The sequence below is a fragment of the Oryctolagus cuniculus genome, chromosome 15 (assembly GCF_964237555.1).
Source record: "Oryctolagus cuniculus chromosome 15, mOryCun1.1, whole genome shotgun sequence".
NCBI classification, from domain to species: Eukaryota; Metazoa; Chordata; class Mammalia; order Lagomorpha; family Leporidae; genus Oryctolagus; species Oryctolagus cuniculus.
Window position 1 is genome coordinate 38,065,694 of NC_091446.1, and position 27,230 is coordinate 38,092,923.

The window sequence follows — 27,230 nt, forward strand, 5'->3', positions numbered from 1 at the left end:
GCTGCGTGACTGCCCTCAGGCAAGTGACTTAACCACCGAGCTTTGCTTTCTCTGGGGAAGCAGGGATGGTCTGTGGTGTGGTTCTGTTTTCAAGCCTTTTCTTCCTGGGCTCCTCCTCCACGTTCAGGAGTACCATAGGCCTCACCTGCACCTGTGGTTTTGAGTGGGTGGTGGATTCCACAGAAGGGCGTTTGTGTTTGTAATTCTATTAGCATGATCACTCACCTGTTTGGTCTTATAGGTTATCATTTCTAAATCAGGTCTGACTCTAAATGTGTCAAGTAAGGTGGGGGTGGTAAGGGAGCAAAAAGCAAAATAAAATTTCCCGATCTATTAAGTAGGCTGTGAAACAGTCTAAGAGCTATGAGAAGAAAAAAACAGGACTGTAAAAGTTTATCTGAATAAAAAATTATTTATATAATAGCATTTCTTCCTGGGGAAATTTGGAAAAGACTTTGTATTTGAGGATTTGTTTTTGCAAACCTGAAAATTCATCCGTGAGCGTATCTTGGTCCATGATCTTTAACTGGAGATCTGGTTGTAGTTCCATTAAACACTGATCATTTTGTTTTTCCACCATAATCCTTATACTTTCTTCTCACCACCAGGCTTTGCTCAGGCATTCCCTCCTACTTTGATTGTCCCTTTGCCTTTTTTTTTATGATTTATTTTTTTATTTGATAGGTGGAGTTACAAAGAGAGAGAGAGAGAGGGAGAGAGAGAGAGAGAGGGAGAGGGAGAGGGAGAGAGGGAGGGAGAGAAAGAGGTCTTCTATCAGCTGGTTCATTCCCCCAGAGGGCCACAACGGCTAGAGCTAAGCTGATCCGAAGCCAGGATCTGGCATTCTCTACTCACTTCCTCTGCTATTTGAGACAGGGTTAGATGTCTCACTTTGTTATTCCCATAGTGCCCTGGCACAACTTTGTCACCAGAGGTAAACGATAACGACCTGTTTTCATGTCTGTCTTTGTCATTAGACTGGTCTCCTTCAGATAAAGGGCTCTGGTATACTCCTGTTTGTGGCCAACATGCATGGTGCAGTACCTGATCTTAATAGGCACCCCCCCATGCTTTTTTAAGATTAATTTATGTGTTTGAAATGCAGAGTTACAGAGAAAGAGAGAAAGAGAGAGATTTTCCGTCTGCTGGTTGACCCTCCTATTGGCCACAGTGGTCAAAAGCCAAAGCTGGGCCGGCTCTGCGGCTCACTAGGCTAATCCTCCGCCTTGTGGCACTGGCACACAGGGTTCTAGTCCCGGTCGGGGCGCCGGATTCTGTCCCGATTGCCCCTCTTCCAGGCCAGCTCTCTGCTATGGCCAGGGAGTGCAGTGGAGGATGGCCCAAGTGCTTGGGTCCTGCACCCCATGGGAGACCAGGATAAGTACCTGGCTCTTGCCATCGGATCAGTGCGGTGCGCCGGTCGCAGCGCGCCGGCCGGCCGCGGCAGCCATTGGAGGGTGAACCAACGGCAAAAGGAAGACCTTTCTCTCTCTGTCTCTCTCCCTCACTGTCCATTCTGCCTGTCCAAAAAAAAAAAAAAAAAAAAAAAAAAGCCAAAGCTGGAAGCCAGGAGTTTTATCCGAGTCTCCCATGTGCGTGTAAGGGCCCAAGCACTTGGGCCATCTGCTGCTGCTTTCCAAGGCACATTAGCAGGGAGCTGGATCCGAATTAGAGCAGCCTGGACTCTTAACTGGCACCCATATGAGAGGCATAGTAGGTGGCAGCCTAGTCAGCTGTACCACAAAGCCCACCAGATATAGGCCTCCTTAAATATTTGTTTAGTTATGCAAAATGATGCTGAAAGTTAAGGCCTGAGTTCTAATTGTGACTTTTTGAAGTTAAATCTTGGGCAGGTGGTTTAAGCCCCCTGAGTTTCAATTTCTTTGTAGGAAAGAAGAGGGAACCAGTCCACCTGGAGATTTTGTTAAAATGCAGATTCTGGCTTAGTAGTTTTTTGGCGAGTCTGATATTTATCATTTTTTACAAGCTGCCAGGAGGTGGCAGTGCTGCCAGTTCATGAATTACAAAGGACATAGCAGTACAACCGCTCTTGCGGCTTTTACCTTCTGTGATTTTAGTCATTGTTTTCAATCATGAAAGAAATGACAGAATATGTAGTAGTTATTAACCATCTCTTCAGTGTATCAGATTGCTGAAAAGTGACAGTTCTGTGCCTTGTGAAGTTTCCAATGTATGATAATGTCCCTAACATTGAAAGTAATTTTATTGCTCCTAAAAATTTGACTTTGACAAGTCAAAAATATCAAATACATGTCTGCGAAAGCATTGGTGTTAACATTAACTTGTCATCTAAAATGTCAGAATGCTTGCTTGTTGGAGAACATTTGCAATAAATACATCTTAAAGTCTTATGCTAATGAGGTAGCTGAGCCAGATAGTCATGTGATGTCATGAGTATAAATATAAATACAGACAGGCAGGCTGTTGATGAATTCATCACCAGAGAGTTCCTAGCTATTTCCTTCAGTTCTCCAGAGGTGAGAATCAAATCTTTGTCTGAAGTGTTGATAGATATGCAGTAGGTATACGCTGACTATTGAATATGAATTGCTGGGACGGGTTCTTGTTTGAAAATGTTGCCACTGTGTTTTTTGGCTTTTATTTCCTTAAGAAGTCAATGTATTTGATTAGGGAGCATTGCCAGCTTAGAAATTTATATCTGTTCTTGCTTTAATATATAAATGTCTGAAAGTAATTGGGCTAATTTTTATGTGTAACTTATACATAAATTCATCTTTTTACTCTCAACCACTCCAGGGCTCTTAATCAGGCACAGCTTCAATGTCCAAATAAGTTCTGTCCATGCGTATGATGGACTGTTATCATTTATAAATGCTTTTTATTAGGCCAGAGGTTCCAATCTCATGCTGTTCTGTCTATCTGAATCTTAATATTTTACAATCTAAATATTTTTTGTCTAATAAACTTAAAATCTGGACAAGAGAAGTTGAAACCTGAAAAAAAGTTGAAGTGGTTATATTTAATAATGAGGTTTTATACCTCTGACAGGATAAGACAGTTGATGCTACCCAAGTAAACTGTATTTCATCTTCCTTCTACAGTTATAGATAAGACAGAAATTTTAGAGCTTCACTACTACTACCATCATCACATTTTAACCATTTAAAAATGTATTTATTTATTTATTTATTTGAAAGGGAAACAGAGACAGAGATCTCCCATCAGCTGGTTCACTCCCAGAATGTCTGCAGCAGCCACTGCTGAACCTGACCAAATCTGGGAGCTGAACGCTCAATCCCGGTTTCCCACTTAGGTGGCCAAGACCCAGTAACTTGAGCAGTTCATTACCCCCTGCCTTCCAGAGTGCCCAGTATCAGGAAGCTGGGATCAAGGGCGGGGTTGGGACTTGAAGTGAAGTACTCTATATGGAAGGCAGGAGTCCCAGCTGGTGTTTCAACTGCTCCACCAAGTGCCCGGCCCACAGTTTGATCATTTGTAATCCTTGGTTCCCCTAAATCAGACTAGTTGAGAGGAGCACAATAGAGGAATTGAAGATGAACAGTGGCACTGGAATAAATGTGTTTGCTTTGCTCCCACCTAGAAGCCCACCCGCCTTCCTCCAGGGGAACGAGGGTTTAGTTCTTTCAGTGGTGCACACTAGACTTCTTGCTGCCACCCTTTAATGCTGTGCTTCTTGTTGAGGGTCTTCCTGGAGGCTCTGTTGTGGCTTACTGCATTGCTGCAAGAGGGGAGTTCAATTTTTAAATACTAGAGTATGTTGAGGTCAAGTTGAGGTTTTTGAAATAAACTATGTGCTATAGGCAGCTGTTGCAGTTTCAGAATACCTTGAGGTTCCTTGTGCCCCTCTTTGGAGTATTGAAAAGACCATTTCCTGTGATCCTGAGAATTTTTGTTACTGTTTTGTAACCACAAAACATTATTTTCTTTTATACTTTGCACTCAGGAATTTAATCTCTCTTTGATATTGAACTTAAGTATCTTATGGCTAATGAAGTAGATAAAACTTACTAATAATAGCTTTTTCCCTTCCAAATTGCTTTTCAGTTTTCCAATAGTGGCCTTATATCCTCCAAAATGCTAGTATTTTGTTTTGTTTTTTAAGAAAGTATTTTTCCTATAAGCAGGGCAAGACCATTGGGACTATCTGTAAAACACTATGTAATCTTCAAAAAAAAAAAGCAGAATATATATATTTAATGTGATCTACAGTTTAGATAATTAAAATTCTAAACACTGTCTTCTCAAAAGAAGGTCTGGGTGACAGTCTCATTAGGGGCAAACCTCTTTGGTTTATCAGTTATTGTTCAGATTAGAAAAATAGTTAAAGATGATTTCAGAGAAGAAGGTATTCTGAGAAAAATCAAGCTAGATTTTTCTCTCCCTTAATCTGTAGAGATTTTAACACAAATATATATTTAAAGATTTACTTATTTATTTGAAAGCCAGAGTTACAGAGAGTGGAGAAACAGAGACACCGAGAGATCTTCCATCCATTGGTTCACTCCTCAGATAGCTGCAACAGCCAGGACTGGTCCAGGTGGAAGCAAGGAGCTGATATTTTCATCCAGGTCTCCTACACGGGTAGCATGGGCTGCTTTTCCCAGGCCATTAGCAAGGAACTGGATCGGAAGTAGAGCAGCCTGGACACAAACCGGTGCCCATATGAGATGCCAATGTGAAAGGTGCGGCTTTACCTGCTACACTACAATGCCAGCCCCACAAAAAATATTTTACTTAAAACAATTGTACTCCTTATTCATGCCCGTTTTGGGTATTCATGTCCACTCTGGTTTACCATTAAATCTGGCTGTCAGTCTTTTGGGAGCAGTCAGATCTACATTTTTTGTCTTACAAATAAGAAGTGTTGACATGTGATAGTACAGGTTCATTTTTCCTCTGTAGTTTCAGATATGATTTTGGCTTTACCTGAGTTTTATATTAACCTACCAATAATAGCAGGTTCAATTTTTCTCTTAAGCAGTACCCAGTATCAACTTAAGTAACATCTACTTCACTGCCAAAAAATATATATACACTAAAAATTCTTTAATATCATTTCTCTGCACTAATACTAAACAACACCATTTTTTTTCTTTTTTCTTTTTTTTTTTCTTTTTTGACAGGCAGAGTGGACAGTGAGAGAGAGAGACAGAGAGAAAGGTCTTCCTTTGCCGTTGGTTCACCCTCCAATGGCCGCCGCGGCCGGCGCGCTGCGGCCGGCGCACCGCGCTGATCCGATGGCAGGAGCCAGGAGCCAGGTGCTTCTCCTGGTCTCCCATGGGGTGCAGGGCCCAAGCACCTGGGCCATCCTCCACTGCACTCCCTGGCCACAGCAGAGAGCTGGCCTGGAAGAGGGGCAACCGGGACAGAATCCGGCGCCCCAACCGGGACTAGAACCCGGAGTGCCGGCGCTGCTAGGCGGAGGATTAGCCTAGTGAGCCGCGGCACCGGCCACAACACCATTTTTTTAAAAAGATTTTATTTATTTATTTGAGAGGTAGAGTTACAGACAGTGGGAGGGAGAGACAGAGAGAAATGTCTTCCTCCCGTTGGTTCACTCCCCAAATGGCCGCAACGGCTGGAGCTGTGCTGATCTGAAGCCAGGAGCCAGGTGCTTCTTCCCAGTCTTCCATGCAGGTGCAGGGGCCCAAGCACTTGGGCCATCTTTTACTGCCTTCTAGGGCCACAGCAGAGAGCTGGACTGGAAGAGGAGCAGCCGGGACTAGAACCAGCGCCCACATGGGACACTGGCGCTGCAGGCAGAGGATTAACCTACTGTGCCACCACGCTGGCCCCCAAACAACACCCTTATTAAGATTTTGTGCCGGCGCCACGGCTCAATAGGCTAATCCTCCACCTAGCAGCGCTGGCACACCGGGTTTTAGTCCTGGTCAGGGCGCTGGATTCTGTCCCGGTTGCCCCTCTTCCAGGCCAGCTCTCTGCTGTGGCCAGGGCATGCAGTGGAGGACGGCCCAAGTGCTTGGGCCCTGCACCCCATGGGAGACCAGGATAAGTACCTGGCTCCTGCCTTCGGATCAGCGCGGTGCGCTGGCCTCAGCGGGCCAGCCCTGGTGGCCATTGGAGGGTGAACCAACGGCAAAACGGAAGACCTTTCTCTCTGTCTCTCTCACTGTCCACTCTGCCTGTCAAAAAAAAAAAAAAAAAAAAAAAAAAAAAAAAAAAGAGAGAGAGAAAGATTTTGTGTGTTGGGGCTGCTGTTGTGTTAGTGGGTTAAGCCACTGCCTGTGACACCAGTATTCCATATGGATGTCAGTTCAAGTCCTGACTGCTCCACTTCTGATCTAGTTACCTATAAATTCACCTGGGAAAGAAGCAGAAATGCCCAAGTATTTGGCCCCCTGCCACCCATGTGGGAAACCTGGAAGAAGCTCCTGGCTCACAGCTTCAGCCCAGCCCAGCTTTGGCCTGGCCCAGCCCCAGCCATTACAGCCATTTGAGGAGTGAGTGAACCATGGACAGAAGCTCTCTCTCACTCTGTCTCTCCTTCTGTCTCTGTAACTCTGTCTTTCAATGAATAAATAAATCTTGTTATTCATTTGAATGAGTTACAGAGAGAGAGGGAAAGACAGAATCTACCACCCGCTGGTTTATTCCCCAGTGGCCACAATGACCAGGGTTGGGCCATACCCAAGCCAGGAGCCAGGAACTTCTTTGGGGTTTCCCACATGGATACAGGAACCCAAGCCCTTGGGCCATCTTCTGCTACTTTCCCAGGCACATTTACAGGGAGCTGGATTAGAAGTAGAGTAACTGAGACTTGAACTGGAACTCATATGTGATGCCAGCACTGCAGCTGAGAGTTTAACCCGCTGTGCCATAGTGCCGACCCTGAATAAATAAATCTTTAAAAAAATTGTGTGTGTTCAGAGTCCTTTCTCATCACTGTAACTCTAACCTTCCTAGAGAAAATGGAACAAGTCTGCTAGAGGAAGTCCTTTGCAAGAGAATTTATCTAACATTTCCATAATGAATGCCAAACTGCTGCTGCCCTGGCATTCAACTCTTAGGCAGATTACAAAAATGACTTCAGTTCCTTCCAACTTTTTGTTTGTGTTTTGTGTTCTTGCTTTTGCTGGTTTCATAGTGTAGCCTCTTATTATGTATTAAGACTTCACATTTCTCAGGATTGTTCCTCATTGGAGGGTATCAGGTATCTCCTATGATCTTTTTTAATTTTGGGAGATTTATTTATTTGAATGTCAGAGTTTTATATATATATATGTATATATATATAGAGAGAGTTTTATATATATACAGAGAGAGAGTTATATATATATATATATATAGAGAGAGAGAGAGAGAGAGAGAGAGAGATCGGTCGATCTTCCATCTGTTGGTTTACTTCCCAGATAGTGCAACAGCTAAGACCGGTCAGGTTGAAGCCAGGAGCCAGGAGCTTCTTCCCGGTCTCCCACATGGGTAGTAGCAAGGATCCAAGCATTTGGGCCATCCTCTGCTGCTTTTCCCAGGCCATTAGCAGGGAGCTGGATCAGAAGTGGAGTAGCCTGGACATGAACTGGTATCTTTGTTGGATGCCGACATCTCAGGTGATGGCTTTACCCATCTAACTCTACAATACGGCCCCTCCCCTATGATCTGAGCATGTGCATATCAGACCCATTAGTTGCAGATCTGCCCTATCTTTGAATATCATCAGATTGAGTCATATTTAGGCCAACCCAGTAATAGTTCATACACAAACTCTTAGCCCACTCACTCTAGCTGATAGATCTAAAATGTATAAATGTAGTTATTAGTAATAGTCGATTCTGTGATTCTAGGTCAACACACTAACTCATGGCCCAGCCCACCTGGTCTCAAATCCTCATCCATGTGCTCTTCTAGATACAAGTATGGCTGTGCAAAAGCAATGTATTTCTCTGAAAAAATGAAGGATGGGGGAGAGGAATGGCTACACTTTGCAGATAGGATTTAAAGTTTCCTCTAGGTTTTTAAAAATGTAATATTGCATAACATGGGTTTGCTTCATGTCATTCTTTGTCCTGTTAAAAAAATAATAAAGCAGGGATAGATGTTTAACTTAATGATTAATTACTTGATGATTAAGCTACCATTTGGGCCCCTGCGTCTCACTCTGAGTGTCAGAGTTCAGTGCTTAGCTCTGACTCCTGATTCCTGTTAATACAGATCCTGGGAGGCAGAGGTGATGGCTAAAGTGGTTGTGTCCCTGCTCCTCACGTGGGAGACCTGGGTTAAGTTCCTGGCTTCTGGCTTTAGATCTTGGCTGTTGCAGGCATTTAGGGAATGAACTAGTAAATAAGAGCTCTCTCTTGCTCTGTCTCTTAATATAAATTTGAAAAAGAAAAGTAGTCACAGTCCAACAGTTAATAATCTTTTTCTTTTCAGTTTCCAAAAAAAGACTTACAGCAAAATGAATAATCCAGCTATCAAGAGAATAGGAAATAATATTATCAAGTCTCCTGAAGACAAGCGAGAATACCGTGGGCTAGAGCTGGCCAATGGAATCAAAGTGCTTCTCATCAGTGATCCCACCACGGATAAGTCGTCAGCTGCACTTGATGTACATATAGGTACAGTGTGAAACTGTGAATTCAGCTTTGTTCAGTTTCATTGACCTAATGTTGATATTTACTAGAACTTTCCACATGAATGCAAATAAAGATCCAGAAGTTGCTATTTGATGTATATTACTTTGTACCAGAACCCTCTTCAGCTATTGGCAAACTATAGGCATCTAATTCAAGTAATCTTTAATAGGTACTGAAACTATCTTATTAGGTTCCCACCTAAGTTGACCCAGCAACAAAGAAATTCATTCCCATCCTTTACAAGATAATTCTGATTTTTTTCACTTTGGTTCACATAATTTATATTCATAGATTCTTGTGTGCATATTTCTTCCATATTTAATACTACTTCAGTAAGGTAGCTTCTTATCTGTATATGCATTTACTGAGGCAGTGTTTCTCTTTTCATATTTTTTAATAAAAACTTTTTATTTAACTCGGTGATATTTTAGAATTGAGGGAGATTGAGCAGATAACCATTGCATCCAGTCATGTAGACTGCTTTGCAAATATCTTCTAATCAGTGCTCACACAGCCCTCTGTTAGGTGTATATAGAAGTGACTGAGGTGAAACAGATAAAGGATTGTGCTTAAGGTTTCGTAGCTATAGCACTGCTGCCCCCCAACCCATGCTCTTAGCATTGTGCCCTATGGTCTTTTGTAATAAATAAAGCCATGATTAGAAAGTTCTAATTCCTATGAAACATGAATTCAACTCATTTTTTCTCTCCCTTGTGTGAGGAAACTAATGTCCATAGAAGTAAAATAAATCACTCAGTGTCACCAAGTAATTAATGTCAAGAGTGGGGCTAGAATTCAGATCTTCTGACTAAGGGTTTACCTTTTAAATAATCCCATTTTATAGCAGCCTGTACTTAGCTTTCTCTGATTGTGTGCTTGGGGTTCTACTGACAAGAATTCTAGATCATCTGTAATTCATCTGTACTTGCTCTTCTTCAACATAAACAAATGACTTATTATATATGTGTTTTCTTTTTCAGGTTCATTGTCAGATCCTCCAAATATTGCTGGTTTAAGTCATTTTTGTGAACACATGCTGTTTTTGGGAACAAAGAAATACCCTAAAGAAAATGAATACAGCCAGTTTCTCAGTGAGCATGCAGGAAGTTCTAATGCCTTTACTAGTGGAGAGCATACCAACTACTATTTTGATGTTTCCCATGAACACCTAGAAGGTGCCCTCGATAGGTAATGCTGAATGTCCTCTGAATTATCCAACTTTATGCACTTACCACATTAATATTAATAATAATTATTTTTACAAAGATGTTTTTATGGTTTTGTAGTTTGATGAGCTGTAGTTTGCTGTTTTTCCCTGTGTGTTATGAGAAAGACAAAATAATGAGTCATATCATCTGTTTACCTTGTGGTAAAGGAAAAATAATGGCATGACTTTAAATTGGCCTTTAGGCCTACCAAATATTTTATTGGCTTATAAAATTCCAACCAGTGCTTTCCATTCTAACTACTGTTTCCTATGAAGCACATGATGAAGAATAACCTATAATAGCATCATGGATATCTTTTCAGTCATACTTCCTGTTCTAGAAGTATGACCTTAAGTATTCTAGAAGCTTGACCTTAAGTATTCTATTCTCTCTCAGTTCCTTGCTTCTCAAGGTTACCCAGTGGGTACAGAATGTTCCTGCTGTTTTTACCCTGGGGATACTTTGAAGGTGCATTCTGGAGCAAGCTCCATTAGGCCAGTTCAGTTTCTTGGTCAGTTTCCTATACTGCCAGTAATTTCTCATTTGTTGTTGAATTAGTGATTGGATTCACTTTTTTAAAGTGTCACTTATTCTTGGTGAATTTTTATAGTTTTCTATGTTACCAAGTTGTAGTTTTTGATGGATCTGTAATGAAGTTGACTTCGGTTTTTCATCAACTTTGTTTTCTCACTTGAATTAATATTTTTAAAAAGTTATATACTACATTGTATTCTTTCAATAAATAGTTTGCATTTATTCCTTAGCACAAAGAATGTTTACAGATATGTTTGAGTTGTGTGGCTGGGTCAAAGTAGTCTTTCTGCTCATTCTATTTTATGTTTCAGTCTTTGGGCAGCAGCTTTGAGGCATAATCATCTTTTATATGTATTCCCAGAAGACTTCCATTGATGAGTTTCCTGGGATAATACAATGAATTTCATTTCCTGCTTTATAGAAGACAGCAGGTGGTCATATAATAGATCTGTTTTCCCTCGCTTAGTAAAATCCACTTATTATAAGGGCATCTTTTAAAAAACTCAATTATACAGTATCATAAACATGATGCTTCTTTTGGGCCTAATTCAGCTTTGATATGTAACTGTTAGGCACTTTTTCCAGCCTGGAAAAGGTAGGTTAAAAAAGTTGCATGTATAGAAATAGCTTTGTTTCCATATATTTTTGGTTTTATACTCCAGATAAATGGAGTTTTCCTTATAGATTGGTGTGTGTAAAATATTTGGCACAGTGTCATATTCACATAAATGCTTAGAATCAGTAACAAGTAATGGTAATAGCCTTTTTGACAGCTGACCTTTGTGGTTTGGTAACTGAGAAGTTTATAAATCCAGGAGTCTCCTGGACCCACTGAATAGCAGTCTCATTCAGAGCCTCTGCTCTTGCCTTTGTCTGAGCTCTGGTCTTATTCTTGTAAGATGGGATGTGAATTTCTTAAGAAGAATTACTACATGAGATCATGACTTCAATTGCTGCCTAATATAGGAGAGTTGATTTTTTTTTAGCTAAAGATGTCTTAGTTAACCTTTGGTACTATTACTTATTTATTTTTTTTTAAAAGCTTAATTTCTTTATTTGCAAGGCAGAGTTACAGAGAGGCAGAGGCAGAGAGAGAGGTAGAGAGAGACCAAGGTCTTCCATCTGCTAGTTCATTCCCCAAATGACCAAAACGGCTGGAGCTACACCGATCCGAAGACAGGAGCCAGGAGCTTGGACTTGGGCCATCTTCTACTGCTTTCCTAGGCTATCAGCAGGGAGCTAGATAGGAAGTGGAGCATCCGGAACTCGAATCAGCACCCAAATGGGATGCTGGCACTGCAAGTGGTGGCTTTTCCCACTATGCCACAGCGCCGGCCCCTGGTACTATTATTAAGAATAGCCTTGGGGCCGTTGCTGTGGTATAATAGGCTAAACCTCCGCCTGTGACACCGACATCCCATGTGGGCGCTGGTTTGATTCTGGCTGCTCCTCTTCCAATCCAGCTCTCTCCTATGGCCTGGGAAAGTAGAAGATGGCAAGTCCTTGGGCCCCTGCACCTGCGTGGGAAACTCGGAAGAAGTTCCTGGCTCCTGGCATTGGATCGGCTCATCTCCGGCTGTTGCAGCCATTTGGGGAGTGAACCAGCGGATGGAAGACCTCTGTCTCTGTCTGTCCCTCTCACTGTTGGTAACTCTGCCTCTCAAATAAATAAATTAATTTTTTTAAAAAAGGAATATCCTCAAGCAAAGTTCATTAGTTACTTCTGTTAAGGTTACATATCCTGTTACTTGTTGAATCACTACTTACTAAAAATGTACAGACTATTCATAGTATTATTTTTTTAAGATTTATTTATTTATTTGAAAGTTGGAGTGAGTGTGTGTGTGTGTGTGTGTGTGAGAGAGAGAGAGAGAGAGAGAGAGAGAATGATCTTCTTCCATTTGCTGGTTCACTCCCCAGATGGCTGCAATGGCTGGGTCTGGGCCAGGCTGAAGAGGAACGAGGAGCTTCTTCCAGGTCTCCTACATGGGTAGCAGGAGCCCAAGCACTTAGACCATCCTCCACTGCTTTTCCAGGCCATTAGCAGGGAGCTGGATTGGAAGTAGAGCAGCCGGGACACAAACCAGTACCCATGTGGGATGCTGGCATTGCAAGCAGTGGTTTTACCTGCTCCACAGCACCACCCCTTTATCATACTTATTTCATAAAAGCCCATAATCATGGCTTAGTCAAACTGTTATGTCATACCCCTGGTTTTTTTTTTTTTACAGTGTTGTTTCTTTCTGCTAATTAAAGTTTGTTTTTTTTTTCTATTAGAAGAAAATAAAATTCAAATTGAGCCTTTTTAAAGTAGGTTGCTTAATTTGTTTGTCCTAAGGTGCCTGAGCCTTAGTGAAATTGTACCTAAAACTGTAAACTTAAGATATATTTACTGACCGGCGCTGCGGCTCAATAGGCTAATCCTCCACCTAGCGGCGCCGGCACACCAGGTTCTAGTCCCCGTCGGGGCGCCGGATTCTGTCCCGGTTGCCCCTCTTTCAGGCCAGCTCTCTGGCCTCAGTGCGCCAGCCGTGGCGGCCATTGGAGGGTGAACCAACGGCAAAAGGAAGACCTTTCTCTCTGTCTCTCTCTCTCTCACTATCCACTCTGCCTGTAAAAAAAAAAAAAAAAAAAAAAAAAAAAAAATGTATTTACTGAAAACCTACCATCTTTTTTCTTTTTAAATAGAATTAGCTACATAGAACAAAGTTTTTCATAGACATCTGAAATTATAAATCTGAAATAAAAAGACTGCTACTGTCTCCGTAGATCCACCTTGGCTTTTGGTGTTAATCTATTTTTATTTTTACTGATTATTTAGTGTTTGTGGGATATATCAACTCTGAATATACATATATCCAAATTATATTTTTTCTTCTGTTACTTATATATTTTTAATAACAACATTGTTTTTTTCTGATTCTATAGAATTCGTATTTTCTATCAAATAAATTTTAGTAATATTTTTTAAAGGCCACTTTCTAAAAATAATGTCTTTCAAGTTGTTAATACTGTTTTGTACTCTTAGGTTTGCACAGTTTTTCCTGTGCCCCTTGTTTGATGAAAGTTGCAAAGACAGAGAGGTGAACGCAGTTGATTCGGAACATGAGAAGAATGTGATGAATGATGCCTGGAGACTCTTTCAGCTTGAAAAAGCTACCGGGAATCCCAAGCACCCTTTCAGCAAATTTGGGACAGGTTTGTCAATGGCACCTTTTATGCATTACTTCTCCTTGACCTCATTTAAACCCTTGGCTTCTATGCACAGTATTGTATTTACAGTTAAGGAGAGAAGATTCTAGAACCCCCCCATTTCTACTAAATGTTTAAGGAGCCATACAGTTAAGAGTTGTGAATAATAATAATAATCAGTATTTCAGAGGGAGAAGGCAGTAGATGCCTTTATTCTGAAATGTACCTTCCAAATGGAAGTGCTTTTTTAAAGACTCACTTCAAGGCTTGTTGACTTGTGCCCCCACCACCTCCACCTGTACTCTTCCAGATGCCTGTTGTCTGCTTGGGGGCAGCTCTGTAGAAGGTACAACTCTGTAGAAGACACACAAGGTCCCTGCTCTGTCAGAGCTACAGTTCCCCTAGAAGGAGATAACAGGTAGCAGCAGCAGGGAGTAGAATGAAATAAATGTGGGTATTCCTGGTTGCATAATTGTATCTTTTTAAAAAATGTGTTTATTTATTTTATTTATTTATTTGAAAGGCAGAGAGAGTGAGCACTCTCCCATCTGCTGGTTCATTCCACAATGGCCAGGACTGGTTCAGGCTGAAACTGGGAATTCATTCCACTTCTCCCATGTGGGTGGCAGTAACCCATATATTTGTAAGTCACTGCTGCCTCCCAGGGTCTGCATTAGCAGGAAGTTGGAATCAGGAGTTGGGCCAGAGCCACGCATCAGATGCAGACACCTGAGCATCCTACCCAGTGTCTTAACCACTGTGCTAAATGCCCATCTTAAAATGTAATTGTTTTATTTAAATATTCAAGCAGCACAAAAGTATTCCAAGTAAAAAATTAAAAGCAAAAACACAGAAGTCTGCCTTTTCTTCATCTGCTCACCAGAGTTAATCATTGTTAACAGGTTGCTATGCTTTTCAAATGCTGTTTTAGGTTATTATAAAATTGCTTATTGGGAGTAGATAGTTAGGCTAGTGGTTAAACCCCTGCATCCCACATCAGAGTACCTAGGTCCAATTCTTGGCTTTAGCCCTGGCCCAGCTTTAAATGTTGTAGGCATTTTCAGTGTGAACCAACTGATGGGAGCTCTTGGTTAGTTGGTTAATCTCTCTCTCTTTATGTTTATCTCTGCCTCTCTTTTAGTTAAATAAAAGTTTTTTTTTTTTAAATTGCATAAAAATAATATCATAGATTATTAAGTATTATACATTTATGCTTATTTTATAAATTAATTTTGGGAGTCTTGATGGCTTTCTTTAAGTTTGTATACCATTCTGATATATCCAGTAGCAGCCAGGTAAATTAGCGTAGTTTTACAGAATTATGAGTTCAAAAACTGCCGTTAGAAGCAGTGGTACAATATTCTTTAGTTTTATAACACTTGGAACTCAATATCAGCATCAGTGATAAAATAAGTATTGTGGTCTCTATGTAATTCTAAATTGTTTGGAAAGTGGGTTTTTTTTTTTTTTTTTTTTTTTTTTTTTTGTGGAGAACATCAGTATACATTGTATGTTAAAAAGTGAATATGAGTTTTAAAAAACAAACTTTGAAATCATTACATCCAAATCATTGTTATCCTCTAAAGTAGTTCATTTGGTACATTCAGTACACCAACAATGCTGCTGTTGTGCAAAACATATTATTAGCTCTGCTAATGTGGCCTCGCTGCTGACAAATCATAATCAGTGTAATCAGGAAGCAACCACATACCCTTCAGAAGTAAATACAATTAATAGAGTGAGTAATATTACCTCAGGTCCAGCAAGGAGCGATCTTAAAACATCTGGGGTGATGGGCAAAGAGGTATGCTGTATGACCTTATGTGCATGGGTGTTGTTTGGGTGCCTACTTGTTTTTATAACCTGTAAGGTGAGGTGGTTTAGTCAGCAAAGTACAAGGTAATGTAATCAGCTAAGAGATAAGTGAGCCGCACTCAGTATACAATACAGAAAATGTGGTATAAGTAATACAAATGTCAAGTTTTTCTGACTTTAGAAGCATAAGCTAGCATCAGATTTTTTGGAATAAAGGGTCTCTGCATTTTTTTCTTTTTTTAAAAGATTCATTTGAAAGGTAGAGTGATGGAGAGAGTGGGAGTGGGAGAAGGGGAGAGAGAGAAAAAAAAGAGAGAAAGAGATACTTCTACTCCTCTGATTCACTCCCCAAATGGCTGCAACAGTTGGGACTGGGCCAGGCTGAAGCCAGGAGCCAGAAACTCCATCTAGTTCTTCCACGTGCATGGCAGAGGCCCATGTACTTTTAGCCATAATCTGCTGCTTCCCAGGAGCATAACCAGAGAGCTGGATTGGAAGCAGAGCAGCTGGGATGTGAACCAGTATTCCAGTGTGGGATGCTGGCATCCCATGCAACAGCTCAGCCTACTGTGCCGTAACACCTACCCTGGTTTCAATTTCCACCTCCAGCTCTTAACTCCAACTTCTTGCTAATGCAGACTAGGGACAATTTCAGTAGCTGAAGTAACTGGTGCCTGCCACCCACATGGGAGACCTGGGTTGTGTTCCAGGCTCCCAGCTTCAGCCCAAGTCCTTCCACCTTTGCAGCTATTTGGGAGCCCTCTGTCTCTTGCTTTCTGTCTCTTTCTTTACCTCTCAAATGAGTAAATTGAATAAAATAAAAATAAGCAAAGGATATAAATATGATCTTCACAAAAGAGGGTATTTAATGGTCAATAAACATTTAAAAAGATGTTCTAATTATTAATAATCGGGGAAATACAAAGTAAAACAGCACAGTGCTTTCTTATACCTACTAGGGTGTTAGTAACTGACAATCAGATGAATCCAAGTGTTGTATAGGTGATGATAAAGAAAAACAAAAACTCATACACTGTTGGTGGGAAAATAAATTGGTTCAACAACTTTTTAAGGCAGTTTGGCAATATCTGTTAAATTGATGCCCATGCCCTTTGACCCAAGGACCTACCTCTTTTTTGTGAAAGATATTAAGCCTGGGCTGAAAAACTTGAATGTCATCTTTATTGTCTTCGAGATAGGACACATGACCAATAACAAAGACAGCCACAAAGTGAGATCCTGGGAAGTAGCTGCTTATAGGGGCAGCATCACTGTTTCTGTGTGGGATGAGATTGGAGGTCTTAGATATCCAGGGACTGTTACTCAGTTGGTCAGAGGGACTGCATCCTTGTGGAAAGGATGTCTGACACTTTATACTGGAAGAGGCGGTGAACTTCAGAAAATTGGGGAGTTTTGTGTGGTTTATTCAGAACTGCCAAGCTTCGTTGAACCCAAACCAGATTATCGAGGACAGCAGAGCAAAGGGACACACAGTGAACAGAAGAATAATTCCTTAAATAATAATATGGGAACAGGTATACTTGGACCAGTGGGAAGCGGTGTTCAATTGGCTCTGAGTCACAGGGATACCAGTTTTCATATGCTGGTAGAAGCAATGGCCAGGCACTGCAGGCAGCAGTTTTACCCACTACGCCACAGCGATGGCCCCATGAATGAGTTATTAAGGCATCAGTTTTATAGCCTTTGTGTGTGTATCTTCTGTATAAATTTTGTAATATTAACATGAGGCTTAGTGGGAGATGTTCTTATGTTTTACATCCAGATAATTGCCAACTAAAGCAATAACTACCAAAACAAACAAACAAAAACTCTACAACCAAACCAAAGATAAAACTCCACACAAACTTGGTCAGTGCTAACAGCAGTGTTTTGAATATTTGTGACTCCAAGAATGATTGACTTTTTTAGAGTGACTGCTACTAAGATGTTTACAAGGAATAAAACATACTAAATTCTTGTGTTACTACTAAAACCAGATTCTTTATCAGAATTATGGAACAGAATGTGATCTGTACAGTAACAGTACTTTTTAGAAGAAATCTACATTTCCTTTATTAGGGTAGTGCTTTTTTTTTTTTTAACATTTATTTGAAAGTCGGAATTACATAGAGACAAGCAGAGGCAGAGAGAGAAGTCTTCCATCTGCTGGTTCACTCCCCAATTGACTGCAAGGGCCAGAGCTGCACCGATCTGAAGCCAGGAGCCAGGAGCTTCTTCTAGGTCTTCCACGCGGGTGCAGGAGCCCAAGCACTTGGGCCATCTTCTACTGCTTTCTCATGCTATAGCAGGGAGCTGGATTGGAAGTGGAATAGCTGGGACTCGAACTGGTGCCCATATGGGATGTTGGTACTGCAGCCAGTGGCTTTACCCGCTAAGCTACAGCACTGGCCCCCTCAGGTACTCTTAAAATGATTCAGAGTCCTGGGGGCTGGCGCAGTGGCTCACTTGGTTAATCCTCCGCCTGCAGCGCCGGCATCCCATATGGGCACCAGATTCTAGTCCTGTTTGCTCCTCTTCCAGGACGGCTCTCTGCTGTGGCCCAGGAGGGTACTGGAAGATGTTCCAGGAGCTTGGGCAGCGCCAGCTGTGGTGGCCATTTGGGGAGTGAACCAACGGAAGGAAGACCTTTGTCTGTCTGTCTGTCTGTCTGTCTCTCTCTCTCTCACTGTCTGTCAAATAAATAAATAAATAAAAATGATTCAGAGTCCCAACTCCTCAGGAAAAAATAAAATGTCTTCTGTTGGGGAATGGTTTGAAGTTCTTTCATATCAAGGTGAAATCTGACTGTTGATGGTGCTTCCCTTGTTTATAAATGAAGATTCTGAAAGCCTCGGTTCTTGGAAGACTGGTACTTAAGAGCTTCTGAAGTCTTTTGCAATGCCAAGTACAAATTCCTGTAATGTATATTTTAAGACTGACACAGTCTGACACCCAAATCAGGAGAAAGTAGATTTTATTTCAATGGACAACAATGTTATGGGGTGGGGAAATGGCTGGAGGGGATGGAGCGAGGGGGAGGGAGTGGTGTTATGGCATTGTGAGTCCTGGCTGCTCAGCTTCTGATCCAGCTTTCTGTTAATGTGCCTGGGAAGGTAGCAGACAATGGCCTAAGTATTTGTGCCCCTGCCACCCATGTGGAAGACCGGAGTGGAATTCCTGAATCCTACCCTCAGCCTGGTCCAGCCGTAGCTATTGTAGTCCCCTGGGGAGTGCACCAGTGGATGGAAGACCCATCTCCCTCTCTCTTTCCACCTTTAAAATAAATAAATCTTTTTAAAAATGTTCAAAAATGTGCTAGATCAAAATCAGATTTTTAGTTTAAATGTGATCTGATTTGCTGTTTACAAACTGGTCAATATGCTGGTTTAAAAAAAATCAAAAGCTTCGAACCAAAACTTACAAGGCCAAGATCATGGCTTTCTCTAGAAATTCAGTCTTTCAAATTGACAAATTATAGCTCATTTTTGTCTTAATTTTTATTTTTCTGAATATCTTACCATTCCAATGTCTATTCTTTCATCTTTATATTCTTTATTTGAAAGGCAGAGCAACATAGATATCTTATCACTGATTAAATCCTCAGATGCCCATAATAGCCAGGACTGAGGCCAAAGTCAGGAGCCAGTAATTCAGTCTAGGTCTCCCATATGGGCAGCAGAGACCCAATTACCTGGAGCTGTTACTGCTACCTCCCAAGGTGCTCTCAGCAGGAAGCTGGAATAGGAGCCAGAGCTAGGACTTGAACCCATGGACTCCATTATGGGGTGTGGGCATCCCAAGTGGTGTCTTAACTGCTTCACCAAAGGCCCACCCCTTTGGGTTCATTTTAAAACACAGTGAGTGGTGGTGGTGCTGTGGCATAATGGGTTAAGCAGCCACTTGCATTGCTGGCATCTCAAATAGGCCCTGGTTCAAGTCCTGGCCGCTCCACTTCTAATCCAGCTCTGCTAATGCATCAAGGAAAGCAGCAGAAGGTGGCCCAAGCACTTGAACCCCTGTCACCCACATGGGAGACCCAGAATAAGCTCCTGGCTCTTGGCTTTGACCTGGCCCAGCCCTGCCCCTTGCAGCCATTTGGAGAGTGAACCAGTGGATTGTTAAATCTAACTCTTCTCCCTCTGTCTATAACTCTGCTTTTCATACTAATAAACCTTTTTTTTTTTATAACAAATCTTCAGTTTATTTGAAGCAATTCCATTTCAAAAACTAAAGTTACAGCAGTCACAGAAAAAATGGGATAAAAAAAATAGAAGAATGACCGGGAGTGCTGTATTTACTGTATTTTTTTTAACACTGTCATGGCTTTACTCAAAACACAGTTGCACAAAAGTATTAACTTCAAAGTTTTAAGGAGAGATTCTTGAAGAACTTAACACACTACCTACATACTGTCATACAAAGAGCATTAAAGTAGGACCAAAAACGTCTACAAAATATAAAACCCACCCTTACCTGTTTGCATGAAAAAACCACCCACAAAACTACAGAAGTCTTGAAAATTATCCGGAGACTCTAGATGTTGTTTTCAAACCAAATAAACCTTTAAAAACACACACACAGCCGGCGCCGTGGCTCAATAGGCTAATCTTCCACCTAGCGGCGCCGGCACGCCGGGTTCTAGTCCCGGTCCGGGCGCCGGATTCTGTCCCGGTTGGCCCTCTTTCAGGCCAGCTCTCTGCTGTGGCCAGAGAGTGCAGTGGAGGATGGCCCAAGTGCTTGGGTCCTGCACCCCATGGGAGATCAGGAGAAGCACCTGGCTCCTGCCTTCAGTGCGCCGGCCGCGGCGGCCATTGGAGGGTGAACCAACGGCAAAGGAAGACCTTTCTCTCTGTCTCTCTCTCTCTCACTGTCCACCCTGCCTGTAAAAAAACAAAAACAAAACACACACACACACACACACACAAACACAGTGAACACACTCTAAATAATATAAAGACATGGATCATTTGCAAAATACTGGCAATGCTATTATTAAAATGAGTGAAAAAAACCACAATGAAACCTATATGCAGAGAGAATTAATGAATCCATCATTAAATGTAGATGAACCGTCCAACCTTAAGGTTGAATGACAGTAGCCAGATACAGTAGTATACATTGTATGATTTCATTCATATAAAGCATAAAAATAGGCAAACTATCTGGGTTATTAGAGATTACCCTTTGGAGGGGGAGTGGACAGTGAATACAAAGGGGAGTGAAGTGCTGGTAATGTCCCGTTTCCTAACTGCGTGTTGGTTCCCTGCTGTGCTCAGCTTCTAAAAATTGAGCCATACATAAACAAAAACAGTGGTTAAAAACTCCAAATCTGGATTCAGATCCTGGCTCCAGCACTTAAAATTGAGGACTCTTTGTATCTAATTAGTCTCATGTCTTAGTTTCCTCATATCCGAGATGGAAGTAGTAACAGCAAGTATCTTCTGGGCTTATTATGAGAATTAAAGTAAGCATTTCACATAAAATGCTAAGCATACAGCATTGGAAAACCAAACCTTAGGTTAGACTCCACTGAAGACCTGGGTTTGCCTTGCCTCCATCCGTAAACTTTAAGGACCTGGAGCGCAAAGACACTGGCTACACTTCTTTATATTTTTTAATGCATTTTACATGTACTGGAACTAAAAAAATTACTTGTCAACTGAGAAAGAGAAGATTTGGGTGCACTAATTTATAATCTTGCAGCACTTGCTACAAGTATGCTAGAGTAAGTAACAGCTAAGCAAGAAAAAAAATGTCACCTTTACCTGAAATTCAGCTCCACCCTCTGTCCTTTCATTCTACCTATATATCAAGAAGTGCTTGTTTTGTATCTCATTCTTTGTCTCCCTGCTTTCATTTCCTGAGCAGCTGACTAAACTCAGTTGCTCCCACAGTGTCTAGGGGGCCATGTATAGAAAAACAGATCACTAAATAATAAGAAGAACTAAATTTTTCCCTCTCATGTTCCAAACCTACTTTTAAAAATATCCAGACTGCTCCCACTTTAATTCCATAGAGAGGCAAGCCAAAAACAAAACTTACCAAAACAGGCAAGAAAAAAAGCTTCCAAATTTATCCAGGAATGATAGAACTAAAACTAAGGAACACGTGAATGATAAATGAAGTGGAAACACCATGTGGACACTGATCATGGGGGGTTCAATTTAAAAAGAAAATAACAGCATTTCTCTAACAGTGTACTGCTTTACGGTCAATTTAGCAAAATCACTGGCTATTCAAGCAGCTTCTTACTCCTCATGATATCAGAAATGACTCCCTAAAATATATATGAAAATGTGGCCCCTTGAAGTCCCCCAGAAGTGCCATCTGGGGTGCTACATGTTACCGGAATTTGGGGTACCATATGATATCACCATATGCTTATTAATAAATCCCCAATATTAATAAGCCTGAGAGGGTTCTTGCCTAATATTTAGAGAAGAATTCTACATACTGGCATAAATAAACGAGGTAGCATGGTACATTTTAAACTTATTTAGTGCGAAAGATGCATAGGAGAGTGAGAGCTTTAAGAGAAAGAGGTAAATCTGGGTTCATACCAAGTACCAGGACAGCTGCGTGGAGGAGCATCTAGGCCTGAAGGCCATGTGCCCTGGAGGTGCAGGGCTACAACCAGCCCCCTCCTGGCAAGAGGCCAGGGGAAAGAAAAGAAGGGCAGGACACACCTTGTCCCAGGCTTTTAACCCACTTCCAAAGGAGAGTGGTTAATTAACCTGATTGGCTGGTGGGCACCCAGGTGTGGCCAGGTAGGGGCATGAGGTCACACAGGGGTGTGGTGAAGGCGTGGTCTTCCAGCTCACAAACCTAATCTATTTTAACCTGTATGCCTGCCTACTTCAATGACAAGACCTTTTCAGACTCTTGATGTCATTTCACAGCTATCAATCATCTATTACATTGTTATGATGAAGCCTACTATAATGTAATGAGCATTATTATGGTCAAAAGTATTGCCAATCACTTAACATGTACAATCTCATTTTAATGAGAGAGCAAACTGAGGCTTAAAGAAATTAAGAAGGCTGAAGTTGTGGCACCTGAGACACCGGCATCCTATATGGGTTCCAGTTTGTGTCCTGGTTGCTCATCTTCTGATCCAGCTCCCTGCTAACGCACCTGGGAAAGTAGCAGAAAATGGCCCAAGTGCTTGGGACCCTGCACCCACATGGGAGATTCAGGTGAAGCTCCTGGCTCCTGGCTTCAGTCCAGCCCAACCCAGTCCTGGTCGTTGTGGCCATCTGGGGAGTGATTCAGTGGATATCTCTTTCTGAAACTCTGCCTTTCAAATAAATATATAAAAAAAAAAAAAAAAAAAGGAAATCAAGGCACTTGGCCAGAGTGTCTCAACTGGTTAGTGGTAAAGCAAAGATTCACACTGAGTATGCTCAACATCAGAGGTCAAACTTTAAATCACCGAGGAAAATACTGGTGGGAACTGGGGTTCTTGGCTGAAGTTTGAGGTTTGGAAAGCTTTACACGGATTCAGTAGAGACAGATTCAGCACAGAAATCTGAAAACAACTTTCAAACACACTGACTCAAAACAAAAACTCTTGCCAGACGTCAGTTAATGCGAGAACACAGAGAAGAATGATAGCAATTTGAGGGCTACAAAATTGTAGCCAGGTGCTTCCTCCTGGTCTCCCATGTGGGTGCAGGGCCCAAGCACTTGGGCCATCCTCCACTGCCTTCCTAGGCCACAGCAGAGAGCTGGACTGGAAGAGGAGCAACTGGGACTAGAACTCGGCACCCATGTGGGATGCCAGCACCGCAGGCAGAGGATTAACCAAGTGAGCCATGGCACCGGCCCAAGAGTCATTTCTTAACTTTTGCTAATAAAGCTTTATGAATTGTGTTCAGAAACTCTGACCACACATACACCCACAAACACATCTCTCAAATAAAGTACCTAGATTTTCACTTGAGGCTCAGTATCTGTAATTATCTAGGATGTGTAACTGAAAACTGTATATTACTATATGAATTCAACTTGAATAATTTTCACTGTAATGGTTACAGTTAATTTTTTAAAATGTTTGTTATTTCAAGCCACTAATTTTTTTAAAGATTTATTTATTTATTTGAAAGTCAGAGTTACACAGAGCTAGGAGAGGCGGGGGTTGGGGGAGGAAGAAGTCTTGCTTCTGCTGGTTCACTCCCCAACTGGTCACAATGGCCGGAGCTGTGCCGATCCAAAGCCAGGAGCCAGGAGCGTCTTCCGGGTCTCCCATGTGGGTGCAGGGGCCCAAGGACTTGGGCCATCTTCCACTGCTTTCCCAGACCACAGCAGAGAGCTGGATTGGAAGTGGAACAGCCGAGTCTCGAACTGGCACCTATATGGGATGCAGGTACTTCAGGCCAAGGCATTAACCCACTGTACCACAGCAGCAGCCCCTGGTTACAATTATTTCTAAAAAATAATTAGATCAACTCCTTCAAACTGTACTTTAATATTTAACATGGTAATTTCAAAAAAATAAATATTCAAGGCCTCAGTTTTAAATTTTCCTTCAGTGTAATCCACCAAATTTGGTAACAAATGTTAAGAGCACTACACTAGGGACCGGTGCTGTGGCTCCTGGCTCCTGGCTTCTGATCAGCCCAGCTCTGGCCGTTGGCGGCCATTTGGAGAGTGAACCAGTGGATGGAAGATCTCTCTGCTGCTACCACTGTTTCTCTGTAACTCTGCCTTTCAAATAAATAAATAAATAAATATTTAAAAAAGGAAAAAACAGTACAGAACCCCTTAGAAGGAAAAGATATCTCAGGATGTTGAGTACAGCAAATCTTGAATTAAACTGGCTTTAGTGAGAAATGAAATAGCTGATTGAAAGCGTGTATACTTAGGTGATAGTCTGCTTCTAGTGAGTATGAATACATATGGTTGCTTTGTGACTAGAAAAAAGTCAATGAGCATTTGGTGGGCTGTTTGTTGCACAGTCTCTTTACTAGATCTGTTGATTCAAGCATTCTGGGACAAAGACAGGAGCCCATTGGTAGTATAAACAGGGCCAATATTAAAAGCTGTTACATTATAAGCTTGGGAAATTTCTGATCAAGATGCCATTTTGGGGAAGAGGGCATTTGGCTTAGTTTTTGGGATACCCATTTCTCACACCAGGGTGCCTGGGTTTGATTTCCAGCTTTGACTTCTAACTCTAGCTTCCTGCTAACGTAGACCTCATAGGCAATAGTGATGGCTCAAGTAATTGTGTTCCTGCTATCTGTGTGGGAGAACTGGATTGGGTTCCTGGATCCCAGCTCCAGCCCTGGCCCAGCCTTAGTTGTGGGCATTTGAGTAGTGAGCTAGCATATGGGAATTGTCGGTCTGCCTGTTTCTCTCTCAAAATAAATTTGTTTAAAGATGCCTTCTTGCAGAGACAGCAGTCATTGGGATTTCCACTTCCTACTTTGCAAAGTCTTTATTAGAAAGGTGGTATTTAGAGAGTTTAACTATTTGTTTTTGACAGGTATATTTTGTTGTAATTGAATTAGTTATTAAAATTTTATTAAGAGAGCTTAGTGGCACACTACATATATCACTTGAGATTTATAAAAAATAGTATTGCATCCTATTTTTACCAATCTAGGTCAAGTCTGTGAGAATTCACAGCACAAATGTAATGTTTCAGCCCCAAATAGTAACTTTTCTTTCCACAAGTAACTTGGCAAGTTCCAAAAAGATTCCTTAGTGACTCTGTTCAATTAATTATAGGGTACATAGGGAATTGAAAATTAAAGTAAGTGTGAGTGGAGGCCATATGGATCTCATTTTGCCTTTTAAGTGCTCATAATACTTGCCATCTCACAGGGATTTTAAGAAGCATAATATTTACAAAGCACTTTTAGTTCCTTAGGGAAAACTCTCAGCATTATTAATCTGTAATATACAGTCCTGTTTATCCACCTTACATTCAAACATATTTGACTAATTAATTGTGTTACTTTTAATTCTGTTTTCTTTTTAAAGTTCATTCCACAGCCATGCCAGGAATAATTATGAGGTTTTAAAGTACACATATTTTGCTTTTTCTAAAAAATACCAATTCTTTCCTTTTAGGTAACAAATACACTCTAGAGACTCGACCAAACCAAGAAGGCATTGATGTAAGACAAGAGCTACTGAAATTCCATTCTACGTATTATTCATCCAACTTAATGGCTATTTGTGTTTTAGGTCGAGGTAAGAACTCTTAAATTTTTTCATTGGATTGGATCATCTAAGTTTTCTGTCTTGGCTTTTTCAGTGCATTAGAAGGCTACAGACAAAGCTATTTGTCTGCTCAGAGTCTTTTGAAAATGATCTTTTTTTTTTTTTTTTTTTTTTTTTGGTAGAATACTCAGTGTTCTCCAGAAAAGAAGTTTAGATGGTTTTAAACAGAAACCTGAGGAATATATAAATATTAGTAGGTGCTCTAACATGTAGAAGCAGGGAAAGAAAGTATAAAGGAAAAAATCAACAAAAAAGTTTTTCTCTGTTTCTGCCTGGGGCCATCTTTCTAGTTCTGGCTGCACTAATTGCCTGAACATTTGTCAAACAGTTAGCAATCAGTACAGGTTCCTGATACTGTTGAAGCCTTGATGATGTGAAGATAAATTGGACTCACAGAGAAGTGGAGAAGACAGGATAGTGTTGTTTGGCGGCCTCACCTTTGAAAAAGCTACATTGTGGGAATGAGCATTTAATCTAGCTGTCAAGATACTGCATTGCAGATGCCTGGGTTTGATTGCCGGCTCAGGCTCCTGACTCCAGCTTTCCACCAATGCAGAACCAGGAAGACAGCGATGATAGGTCAAGTAATTGGATTCCTGCCTCCCTGGATTGAGTTCCTGGCTCCCAGGTCCAACTCCAGTCCAGCTGCAGTTATGCAGGCATTTGGAGAGTGAACCAGTAGATGAGAGCTCGCTCTGTCTCTCAGCTTCTCAAAAACAAAGAACAAACCCTACATTTATGCTTTTAGGGTAGAAATACTCAAAAGGCACACCTGGTAAAACCTTGCTGTACCAGGCTTCACTGACATCAATACTGAAGGCCAAGAAATGTTTGCTGGTAAACCCCTCCCCCTTTCTTTTAATTCACTTATCCTGTCTGTCCATAAAGATTCCCTTGCTCCAAACATATCTATTCCCTCCATTCCTTACTCTGCAGCCACACTGGTCTGCCTTTTTTTTTTTTTTTTTTTTTTTACGATTTTATTTATTTACTTGAGAGTAAAGTTACAGACAGTGAGAGGAAGAGGAGACAGACAGAAAGGTTTTCCTTCCACTGGTTCACTCCTAAATGGCTGCAGCAGCCAGAGCTGAGCCGATCCGAAGCCAGGAGCCAGGAGCTTCTTCTGGGTCTCCCACGTGGGTGCAGGGGCCCAAGGACTTAGGCTATCTTCCACTGTTTTCCCAGGCCATAGCAGAGAGCTGGATCAGAAATGGAGCAACTGGGACTTGAACCATCATCCATATGGAATACTGGCACTGCAGGTGGAGGATTAACCTGTTATGCCACAGTGCCAGCCCCTGGTCTGCCTTTTATTTGATTCTAGACATTTTAGAATCCTACGTACATGTCAAAAAACTGAAGTGAAAATAGGTACATTTTGGATCCAGCACTGTGGCACAGTGGATTAAAGCCCCAGCCTGCAGCGCAGGCATCCCATATGTACACCGGTTCAAGTCCCAGCTGCTCCACTTCCGATCCCACTCCCTGTTAATGTGCCTGGGAAAGCAACAGAGAATAGCTCAATCTGCACCCATGTGGGAGACCCAGAAGAAGCTCCTGGCTTCTGACTTTGGATTGTCTCAGCTCTGGCTGTTGTAGCCATGTAGGGAGTGAACCAGCAGATGGAAGACCTCTCTGTCTCTACCTTTCTCTT

At 41.5% G+C, this 27,230-nt stretch overlaps 1 protein-coding gene and 1 pseudogene across 2 annotated transcripts in view; both read left to right on the forward strand.

Annotated features, from left to right (window-relative positions):
* The window catches only part of IDE (insulin degrading enzyme), a gene marked incomplete in the record, with an annotated part of 108,753 nt that overhangs the window by 32,232 nt on the left and 49,291 nt on the right, over positions 1-27,230 (forward strand). For both annotated transcript variants that reach the window (XM_070057618.1, XM_070057620.1), the window contains 4 exon segments: positions 8,392-8,576; positions 9,575-9,782; positions 13,365-13,534; positions 25,424-25,546. In XM_070057618.1, coding sequence (XP_069913719.1) covers positions 8,392-8,576; positions 9,575-9,782; positions 13,365-13,534; positions 25,424-25,546 — 686 coding nt within the window.
* LOC138845340 (SOSS complex subunit B2 pseudogene) lies at positions 16,300-17,172 on the forward strand (annotated as a pseudogene).